The sequence below is a fragment of the Cyanistes caeruleus genome, chromosome 1, assembly GCF_971803275.1.
Source record: "Cyanistes caeruleus chromosome 1, bCyaCae1.hap1.1, whole genome shotgun sequence".
Taxonomy (NCBI): Eukaryota; Metazoa; Chordata; class Aves; order Passeriformes; family Paridae; genus Cyanistes; species Cyanistes caeruleus.
In genome coordinates, this window is record NC_141701.1 from 22,907,132 (window position 1) to 22,918,675 (window position 11,544).

The 11,544-nt window shown below is 42.7% G+C and overlaps 1 protein-coding gene and 1 long non-coding RNA gene across 3 annotated transcripts in view; one reads left to right on the forward strand and one right to left on the reverse strand.

Annotated features, from left to right (window-relative positions):
- Positions 1–1,433, reverse strand: part of MTDH (metadherin) — a 32,522-nt gene extending 31,089 nt beyond the window's left edge. For both annotated transcript variants that reach the window (XM_086881969.1, XM_086881962.1), the window contains exon 1: positions 844–1,433. In XM_086881969.1, coding sequence (XP_086738095.1) covers positions 844–1,248 — 405 coding nt within the window. In that variant the 5' untranslated portion in view covers positions 1,249–1,433. The remainder of the gene's footprint in view (positions 1–843) is intronic.
- Positions 1,434–1,790: 357 nt separating this feature from the next.
- Positions 1,791–9,419, forward strand: LOC111924521 (uncharacterized). Its single transcript, XR_002861685.2, has 3 exons — positions 1,791–2,802; positions 3,405–3,539; positions 4,572–9,419. It is a non-coding gene; the product is annotated as an uncharacterized LOC111924521 (long non-coding RNA).
- The last annotated feature ends 2,125 nt before the right edge of the window (positions 9,420–11,544 follow it).

The following is an 11,544-nucleotide window of genomic DNA, read 5'->3' on the forward strand; positions in this document are numbered from 1 at the left end:
GTTGACAATTTCTGCATTCCACTAATTTTCTCTTAAGTGGATGCATACTGTCAAAGATAGAAGGTTCCCACACCACATACTGAGGATTTAAAAAAAATATAAATTACAGGAATGATCTCTTTTTAAGGGTCTGCTAAGACACAGATTTCCTTATTAAAGGAGATGATCCTTACTGTAACAACAAAATCAGACAGATTCCTATTGAGGCACGCTCACATTAACATTGACACTAACATGTTCTATTGAAAATACAAAGCAAAAAGCTTACTCAGGTTTGAATCATCATAGCATTTATACGGCTTAGAATGCTGCTTCCAACAGTCTTTACCTGCCTAGACTACAACTCCTCTCTCGAAATTCTAAGCCATGCTAAAGTCTCCACCACTCGTTACTAACCCTATTACTTAGCGAGTAATAAGAGTAATAGTAGCTTTCAAGTAATTTTTGTTTACAATAAAATGCTTCCAAAAAGCCAGCTTTTTCCTCATCATCCAGGACTATTAACGTTTAGTTTACTTGTGGCAGCGCTGCTCCTCCAGGTTTTCAAAAAGCAACCAAACAACCCAGACGACTGAAGACGGCTCCAGAGAAATCAGGACCCCCCCATCCCTTCCCTCCAGAGGCAAATATCGCACGGCGGCTCGGGGGGACCTCTATGGCACCCAGATCCTTCCCACCGGCGACAGGCCTGGGGAGCTGCAGCCGCGCTCGGGGCCGCTCGCCAGACGCGACCCCCCTCGCCTCCCCACTGGGACCCGGCCGGGTGCCAGCGCCCGCCCAGTCCCGCCGCTGTCACTACGCCTTTCACCCTCGCTGTCCTCCCGGCTCTCACACCCCTCTCACCCGCGCCGCTTTCTCCGGCAGCTTCTTCCTGGTTCGCTTCTTCTGTTCGTCGCCTTTGAGGTTCAGCTGCCCGGGGCCCGGGCCCGCCGCCTTACCCTGGCCCCCGCCGGCCGTCAGGCCCGCGCCGACGGCCTCGTCACCCTTCCTCACGGCCGCGCTCCGCGCCGGCTTCTTGCGGAGGCCGCCCCCGCAGGCCGCGGCCAGCAGCAGCCCCAGCAGCACGAACCCCAGCGCGGCCGGGACCGCCAGGGCGAGCCAGGTGGGCAGCGCCTGCGGGTCGAGGCCCAGTTCGAGGCCCAGTTCGGCACGCAGCAGCCCGAGCCCGCCCGACAAGGCGTCCCGCACCCGGGCCGCCGCCTCCTCAGCCCACCGGGCCGCCACCTCCTGCCAGCTTCCCGCAGCCATCGCGGTCCCCGGCCTCGTAGAGGCCCGAACCGGACGGGGCGGCGAGGGCGCGCTCAGGCCGAGCGCATCGCGGCCTCGGGAGAGCCGCGCCGGCCCGCCCGAGCCGGAGGCACCGGGAGTGGTGGGATGGACGGGACAGGACGGGACGGGACGGAGCCTCCGCGGGACGCGGCCGCCTCAGCCTCGGGGCTGCCCGGGTCTCCTCCTCTTCCTCCTCCCCGCCCTCCGCCTCGCGCACGACGTCACCGCCCCGCCGCGCGCCCGCCGCAGCGCGCCGCCATCAGCGCGGGGCGGGGGCGGCACCTCCCGCCTCCTCCGCCTCCTTCCCTGCCGCGCCCGGCCCGGCCCGGCCCAGCCAAGGGCGGTGCCGGCAGGGGAGGTGGCGGGCTCGACGTGGCAGGCGGCGAACGGAGAGGGAGCGGCGGGAGCGGCCGAGGGGTTGGAAACGACCTCTGAGATCGTCAAATCCAATTTATGACCGAACACCAGCCTGCCGACTAGACCTTGGCACTAAGTGCCACGTCCTGTCTTTCCTTAAACAGCTCCGGGGTGCGCAGACCATTCCAATGTCTGACCACCTTTTCTGTGAAGAAATTCCTTCTGATGTCGAAAGTGAAGCTTCCCCGGCAGAGCTCGAGATGATGCCCTCTCGTCCTGTCACTGGTTTCCTAGGAGAAACTCCTAGGTTCTTCCTAGGAAATGAGGCCGCCCCTGCCACCTGGCTACACCCTATTTTCAGGTAGTTTTACAGAGCGATAAAGTCACCCCTGGGTCTCATTTTTTTATGAGCTAAACACCCCCGGTTCCCTCAGCTGCTTCTCACAGGACTTGTGCTCCAGCCTCTTCCCCAGCTCCCTTGCTTTTCTCTGGACATGCTCCAGCACCTCAATGTCTTGTAGTGAGAAGCCCAGAAATGGATGAAGGATTTGAGGTGCAGCCTTACCAGTGCTGACTGCAGGGTGAGTCACTTTTGTGGTCCTGCTGACCAAGCTATTTCTGATACAGGCCAGGATGCCATTGGCCTTCTTGGCCACCTGGGCACACATTGGCTCATGTTCAGTTGCTGTCAGCCAGCACTCCCAGCTCCTTTTCTGCCTGGAAGCTTTCCAGGCACTGTACCCTAAGCCTGGGCCACTGGGGTTGCTGTGACCCAAGTGCAGGACCCAGTACTCGGTCTCACTGAACCTCTTAAAATTGGCCTCAGCCCATCGATCCGGCCTGTCCAGATCCCTCTGCAGAGCCTTCTTATTATCCAGCAGATCAACTCTCCCACAAAACTTGCTGTCAACTGCAAACTTGCTGAGGGTCAACTTGATCCCCTTGTCGAGGTCATTGATAAAGATGTTAAACAGAAGTGGACGCAGTACTGATCCCCGAGTAGCGCCACTAGTGACCAGCTGCCAGCTGGATTGGTTCCATCCACCACCACTCTCTGGGCCCGACATCAAGCCAGTATTTCATCCAGCAAACAGTACACTCACCCAAATCATCAGCAGCCAGCTTCTCCAGGAGAATGCTGTGGGAGACAGTGTCAAAGGCTTTACTAGAGACCAGGTAGGCAACATCCACTGCCTTTCTTTCCCTCATCCACTACTTGCGTCACCTTGTCATAAAAGGACATCAGTCATAAAGGATGCTTTAGTGTAGACTATTTTCATTTTTCAGAAAATATTAACTGTTGTTGCAACTGGTTGCAACATTTCAGCCACCCTAACATCCCAAATTAAGTATTCTAGAAGTATTTTAAGAAGTATAAGATGTTTCACTATATAGGAAGAGGTGACAGAACAGTGATCAGATAGTTATAGTTTTAATAGTTTTAGGCTCAGAATAAATAAATTAATTAATCATAAATAAATAAATAATGTATCAATAGAGAATATATTAAATCAATATTATGATTTATTTGAATAAATGAATACATTTATATGAATAAATAAATCAATAAAAATATGCCTAACAAATTTGAAAGCATCGTTCAGCTACAGGACATTTTGTGTTTTGTGTGTACATACATACATACATACATACATACACATATATTAAACCTTGGCCACAGAACAGTAAATATTGTTAATTTTAAAGAAAGCACCTCAAGAACCTGGTGGGGCTAAATTCCACAATCCAAGCGATTGACACGGTGGTTTTCACTGCAGCGCCGGGGCACCACCAAGTGGCAGCATCGTGAGGAGCCGAGCCCTCGTCGGAAAAACATTTCTGTCTTAAGAAAGAACAAAGGGAGCAGATCCGCACCTGGAAATAGCCAATTTTAGTTTGATTCGGCTGATAAAGTAAGTTAATCTGAAAGGAATAAATATATTTTTATTCTGAACCAATGAGATAGAGCCATAAATAGGCATACTGATGTAGCAAATTGAAATATTTTGAAGAAAGATTGTGTGACTCATTAAAACACAGTTGGGAACAAATATACTACTCTGACTGTACTCATCAAATAAAGCAAATGCTTTCTTTGGAACTAATTTTGACACATATTAGCCTAGTATTAATCTTCAACTGTATTAATAGATCTGATCAAAGTTACCCCAAGGGCTCTTCCAGCAGTGCTAATATAAAGCATCATCTTTCTCATGCCATTCTCCCAAAGATCACATCATAAGATTACACATTACACATGACACATTAAAAAAGAGAAAATAATGGCAAAACCAAAAAGAATGGAGACAAAGCTTAAACTTATTTTTTAAAATGACAGCTCTGTTGACTGTGCAAACATTCCTTGTTTTACCACAGCAGCCATTAGACATACCTTACACAATACCTTTCCACCATATTTAAAACTCCATACCTGCTGGTTGTCATGGCATGAAGAAAACCTAACTATTGCTTTGCAGTCTCAAAATACCTGTTTCAAAAGGTTTTTATAATTATCTTGAATGATATTGAAGCCATGTCTCTTGCAGCTATAGAGATTCTTTAGACTAGAAGTCGGATGGATACGGCAGAAACAGATAAAGCCTCTGATCAGTTAAATAAGCAGAATCCCAACAAAACACATTCAAGGTTGTTGTGACAGGAAACTGAAAAAATCTTGAACAATAAGCAATTTTGCTGTCTTATATGGATCATATAAGACATATCTGAGCCATATCACATATCTGAGACATATCACATATCTGAGTTGCTTTAAGGTGAACTCAGTACATAATTCCATGAAAATACTAAATTATATACTCATTATTTTTCTGGAAGGAGGGAGCAACAACAACAAAAACATCCCTGATCCAAGAATCACCATCCTTGGTAATGTTAACAAGTAGTTGGAAAAGGGATGAGTTTTCACTGAGAAATTTCTCATCTAGGTCATGCCTGGGTGCCTTGAGCCAAGACTCAGCCCAGGCTGAGGAATGGGCTTAGAGTTAAATGTTGCATTAGGAGAATGAAGGTCATCATGCCTAGAGATGCACTTGGTGTGGAGCTACCAAGAACTGCCATAAAGAGGTAGGACATGAAAAGAATTCTTTCATCAGGCCATGGCTGGGTATGTTGGAGAAGGCTCAGCTGATGTCTGGGATTAGGGTTAATGTTAACATTACATACCTGGTTGGGAGAGAGATAAAACCTGGGGCTATAGTTGGTGTGGGGCAGAAAGGGAGCAGCCAGAGTAAGGCTGCAAAAATACCTTTTCCCTGAAATCTTCTTAATCTGGGTGCTGGTTCAGGATCTGTAACTAAGGTTCAACCCATCCTTTGCATTCATACTAAGTCAGACTTTTAACAAGGCAAAGCCTAGAACTCCATTTTGATAAAACAATTTGCTGTAGGAATTCTCTCAGGATAACTTGTTCATCACGGCTATGGCTTGGGGTCTTTGGCTGGTCTCTGCAGATACCAGGTGTTGGAGTTGTGGTTACAGTTAGGCTTAGGGACAGTAAGCAGGCCAAGTTTGAATCCCCATTTGGAGTGGGGCAGGAAAGAATTATTCTGAGAAGTTTCTCATCTGGTTGATGGTTAGGGGCTTTGGGCTGTCTCAGTTTGAATCTATGATTAGGGATCTGCTAATGTTCAGCTTTGGGAAAAGAGAGAAAGCCTAGCAGTTCATTTGGCCAGGGATTGAAAAAGGATTGCAAAAGGAAGTGACGGGGGCAAAAATAATTGTTCCCCAAGGACACATTCACCTGGGCTATGGCTTGAGAATCTTGAGCTAGACCTCCCTTGACACCTAGGTTTGGGATAAGAGTTGGAAGAGACACAAAGAGTAGAAGCTCCAGTTTACTCCATTTAAGCCTGGAAAAAGACCTCCAAAGGAAAGAGTAGAATATCAGAAGAATTCTCTCGTGAAGTCCTGTGCTGTTGTCTTGGTGTAGAGACAAGTTTAGGAGAAAAACACTCTGGAATGAGTGTTTCCTCTAAAAAACAGGAGTTCCAACAATCATTGTCTGCCAATAAGAAATGAAACTAGTGGATGAAAGTGAAAAAAAAACCCAGGCATTTATTGATAATCAGAGTGCCCATATGGAGCAGTAAAAAAGTAAATAAATGCTAGATATTGCATTGTCAGAACTTAGAACATTGTCCCCTCCATCCCCATGCACACGCACACACTGGAACAAAAATCCAAAATGCCAGGGAAAGAAAAAAACAACAGCAGTTTGCCACTTGGTGGGGGCAAAATGGCATGATTTTTTAGGGGAAAAAAAACCAACCAGAAAAACTCCCAGTAGTTTCAAAGAGCAGTTTGGGCAAACAGATGTGAAACCTGGTGAGTCTCTGACATCGGTCCCCTCTTCACAGCAGATGAGGCAATTGAGCTTTCTCTTGTTGACCCAGCTTTTTCCAAGACATGGGGCCAAAATGGAGAGGCCCTTTGTCTTTCCTGCCAGTTTCTTGGATCTCAGACCAACACCAAACCACTCTCAGTTGACTTTGAAGAGCTGCTGAAGAACTGCTGCTGCAGCCTCTCCAAGGTCAGGGAAAGAAACAAAAAAACCCTTCTGCCTTGGCTAACAAAAAACCTCATGCTAGCCAAGCAAAAACCCAGACCACATGCCACGAGGTGAGGCTTTGGAAAAGCCCACCGAAGAGCTCCAAGGCTCCCTTCTCCTCCCAGACCTTAAAGGTACAGCAACCATTTTTAGGCATGAAGAAAGCTGTAAAGGAATAGACTAATCATCAGAAAATCACCCCAAGACAACTATGCTTAAATTTACATGAGGAAACGTTTTATCTGAATCATAGCTAGGAATTCAAGGACTCATCCAACACAGTGTCTGGGGTAGTTGGGGAGAAGTCCACATGAACACATAAATTTGGGACTGGGAGAGAGACAAAGCACAGAGCTTAGTTAGGAGAGAAGCTTGAAGAAGGTTGCTGAAGGAAGGTGCGTGTTGCAAAAAGTTATTGTCCCCTGAGAGTTTGTTTACCTGGGACATGGCTGGTGGACCTGGGCTAGCACTCAATTGTCTTCTTGGAGTGGTCAAAACAAGACTTTGAGCAGTTACAGTTTTTCTGATGCAATGCTTCTGGAAGGATTTCTTTCGTAAGGGAAAAGGAAGAGTTCAGTTTTATGTAGCTGAACCCATGTTCTGCTCTGACCTTCAAAGTTCACCTAATTTTATATTTTTTTTTTTTTCTGTTGGCATGATCAGCTTTTTGAGCTGAGACAGAATCCTAAATCAAAATTCACTATTAAGGAGTAATGTGTATTTCAAAGTCTTTCTCAATTTTGCAATATTTTCCATATTAGTTCACATTCTTGTGCATAACCATGTAATTCAAATACATTCTGATAAAAATACTAAACTTTATTCTCTGTATGATGCATAAGTCTGTTCTCATTAAACCTTTGACATAAGTAGTGTTTAGTCATCAAAGCTAATTTGTTGTTATGACTGATAGAGCTCAATGCCTAGGGAGGTGAAGAACACTTTGGCAGACTATTCACGTTCAAATTTCTATCAGCCCTGAACACAGAGAAAAATAAATATTCAAAGATTTTCTACCCATCTGAGAAAAAACTCCTTGATTAATGGAAAGCAAACACTAAATTATAGGCCTATTAGCTCATATATTTGGTTGTGTGAAATTGTATTATGTGTACATTAAATGTCTCCAGTAATATGTGTGTTTGGAGAGTTTGCACAGCTTTTTTTTTTTCATAGGCAGAACAGTTTTCCTAATACACCATTTTAATCAAGAAGTGGTTGCTGTTCATAGAAGTGGCACTAAGTTAACTTTAAGCCTTGTGGTTAATTTATTAGCAATACAATTACAGAATCCAGGCATGCAGGCTCATTTACACATTTAACCTGTAGCACTGCAGTCTGTATTGCTCACTGTCCTGTGCTGTCAGTACCTGACCTAGCAAAGGTCAGAAAACTGCAGGGATGTCAATGTAGACCTATTCAAGTTATTTTGGTTGTTCATGTATGTCCCATGATAAATAATTTTGTTACAGGCTTGGACTGTTTTCTGTAATTCTGTCCCAGAGGTAGGTGAAAATATTCCAAAATACCAATCAGCTCAGGGAAATGACAAAGGAAAATCACAAAGAAAAATGTCTCTCTTTCAGTGACCTTTCCATGCAGCACACTTTAGGCACTTAAAGGAAGCCTAATCTCATCCTGTTCTCCCTGATGGCTCATGTAGCAGGGTGCTGGGAAGCTTGGGCACCCTTGGCTGTGATGTCTACCACAGAAAAGATCTGTTCTTGGCAGCTATAATCTTGGAAACCCAGAAAACCAAACAGCTTTCCTGAGGTAGAATATCATGTGTTTTCCATCCATTCCTTTAGTCAATAAAAAGCTATATAGTCCCATGGGAGGAGGAAAAAAACCCACCAGTCAATCATGAAACTATGAATAATACATAGAACATATGTGAATTCAGTCTGAAACATCAATCCTAGAGATGGTATTTCCTAATTTTTGGGTACTTGGTTTAGCATTCTTAATTGTTCTTAATTGAAAAATTTACATACAAATTAGAATTTTTAGAAAATAAAATAGAAAAAAAGTTTTCCTGGTTTTAAATCTACTTCAGAGGAACATTATTCCCATACAGAGTAAAAACTTCAGCCTCATTTGAAACTAATTGAAACCCGACTCTCTGAAGGACTGCAGTGTCTATAGTGTATGTGTCTATGGTGCTCGATAAAACAATGCCAGGGATTGTTTCAGTTCCTGGCCATGGGGTGGCACACTCTGGCTCACACACACACTGCTTTAACTGATGAACTGTGGCCATACTGAATAGGTTGTGCCTCTGGGTTTCATTCGGGTACCATGTGATGTTCCTATGACCCTGAGAGATAACTGCTATTTTTTGGTAGGTTTTTTTCCTTAGGTCAAGCTGTCAGACACAATGTCAGAGCTGTGTTGCATCTTGCCAGAGAGAAGTTTTTATAGAATGTGATTGAGGGTTGCATGCTTTGCTGTGTACTGTAAGGATCTGTGAAGATGTTTCAACACATGGAGGTTTGTAGGTCTGAGAAAGCCAAACTACATCAACAGTGCTTAATGTAAAATATCCTGGGTATGCTGCCTGAGTTTTGGTTGGTAAGTTAGCTGGTGTGGTCCAAACCAAGCTCAGGATGCAAATTTCCTCCTTGACATTGGCCAAGCTCAGCCTGAAAGTCTAAAGTAGAGCATGAAATACCACTTGGATTTCTATGGAATGTGTGCATTAGCTGCCAGACCAGTGCTTTTTGGTAGTCATGTAGTTGTTACTCATTCTGTATATTGTTTTGATCTAACCCAGAGCACTACTATGCAAAACACTCACATTTAGAAATACAGAGTAAATTAAATTGGAGTGGCCCATGTATTCCCATTGCATGCAAGAAGTAGGGCTAATTCTGAAGTTCAGAATTAATTCTGAAGTTTGATCAGGGTGCTCAAGCTTGCCCAATCAGGTTTTGAAATACTCCAAAAATGGAGATTCTTCAGGTTCTCTAGTTTCACGTGCCAGTAATTGGCCACACTTTTGTGAAAAGTATTAGCTTCATCTCCATCTGGAATGTCCTGTGATGTGGCTTGCAGCCTCTTGTGGTTTTGCTGTGCCCTGAGAAGAGCCTATGGCTGTTTTCTCTACAACTCTTCTTTAGTTAGCTGAAGATAGTAATTAATTTTCTCTTAGCCTTTTTTTTTCCAGGCTAACCAAAACTGAATCTTCTTCTAAGGCATATGCTCCAGTCCTGTAAGTATGGAAAAATATTGAGAAAAAATTGACTTTTACACTGAGAAAATGTATTTTAGAGCCTGAAATCAGTATATAAACAAACAAACAAAAAAGCAAATTAAAAGAAAGCTTGGAACTAAACAGATACTTGGGGTTGAAAAACTAAACCTAGACAAAAGCAAGAATTCCTTTCTGAAAAGTCAAAACCAATTCTGGTCAAAGAAAATGCGAAGCATGCTTCCCCCCCACCCATTTCTTTTAGAATGATGTCTTTTGCTTAGTCTTTTTCTTGTTTTAGCTATTTTTAAAAGGAGAGAATATTCTTTTGAAACAAAAATCTTTAGTTTCAAGCTTTTGGCATGTCTGAACACAAATATTATATTGCAAAGTTGAACTGTTTCAGTCTATATGAAATTTCCATCCTGTCCTCCAACTAAAACTTCTAGTCATCATTTTGACTCAAATTTATAAACACTTCCCTTTAGTTCCATTTTACCATATTCACTATTAATACATTTTTTTCTGTGTTAAGCTTTAAGAAACATTTTATAGCTTCCAAAAGGTGAACAAGCATGTTTCATTTAAAAAAAAATGAAGACCTAAAAAGGCACAGGTGTTGAATTCCACATATTTTTCAAGGCATTTGCATGATCATGACCCAGTGGGATCACTGGCAATCACTGATGACTCTACACTGAATTTCTGAGCAGCATCCCGACTTTCTGCCTGCAGCTGTGCTGTCTCTGTGCCATCAGAACATCTTACCAGACTATGGCCTTTGACCTTAAGAAAATTCTGCATGTCCCCTTTCCTTCATTTTTTCCATTCTATTTGTGGAGTCCATATAAAGTAAAAAAAAAAAAAAAAAAAAAAAAAAAAAAAAAAAAGCAGTCCTCTAACATAATAATTTCTATGATAATTAGGTTTATTATGTGTTATTTGTGCAGACTATTCAACAATTGCTTCTCCTTTTTTACTGTGTGTAAAATAGTCATTCTGTTTCCTGTATTAAAATCATACTCTCAAATCCTCTCATGAAGTGTAGGATATTCTTTCAGGAATTCCACTCAAAAACAGTAAGAAAATATTCTCAGTACATCAGCAGCCTGTGTGCATTAGGGAAGAAATAACATTTCTTTGCAAGACAATGGTCTCCTATTAAAATCCAAGGTGATACAGTTACACAGGTGCCAAAGTGCCTCCTACAGTTACATTCAATTCCTAATTTTTCTTATTTCTAATTTTTTTAATGACCATTTTTCTCAAAGTTTTCTCTGATAAATCCTGAAATACTGCACTTCTTGCTGTATCATTTGAACAATAAAGGAGAGAGGAGATTTTTTAAAAGGCCAATAAATAGTTCATTTATTCTACAGGGCACAAGTAACATGCTGCATGCACCAGAGTGGATGTTAGGAGTTTTTCCTTTCTAGTTGGCCCTGCTTCTTTTACTGCCATTTCTGCAACCTCATCTATTTATCCTCTGACTTACCTTCCTCCTAGACCTTTCAGTTCCCTTTGAGTCTGCTATGTTTTTTATTCCAGAGTTATGCCTGCACTCTTGCCCTTTTCTAATTCCATAGTTCCTGTTATTAATTCCTGGCTACTTCTTGTTATAAAATATATAATGCTATATATAATGTATAACATAACAGAATAAAACCTAGTAAAACATAACATAACATAACATAACATAACATAACATAACATAACATAACATAACATAACATAACATAATTTAGAAGTTTGCTATCTTTACTAGAGTTACTTCATGAGTATGTTACATCTAGTTTTTATCCTACTGTGTTATCATAAATTGTCAGACTTGCTACAAAGGTTGCCTTAAGCTGGTGAAGAATTGCTGAGGTTGGTTGGGAAAAACATGAGCTGAGCCTTATCCAATGTAATCCTGCCATCCTGATCAGTACTGCAGCTGTGGGGCTTGGAACATCAGGAAAACAGGAGCTGAAACCTGAGTAACTGATTCCCAAGACACACACACTTCAAAAAATCGAAGGTAACATTATTAAAGTTTGTCTTATTTTTTTTATGCTTTTAGTCAGTATTATTTATTGTCTTTAGATAAAATTCACATCTTGAACATTAGGTGTTGCTGAAAACCCCTTGCCAGCACAGAAGTTAAAAAGGAACGAAAAAT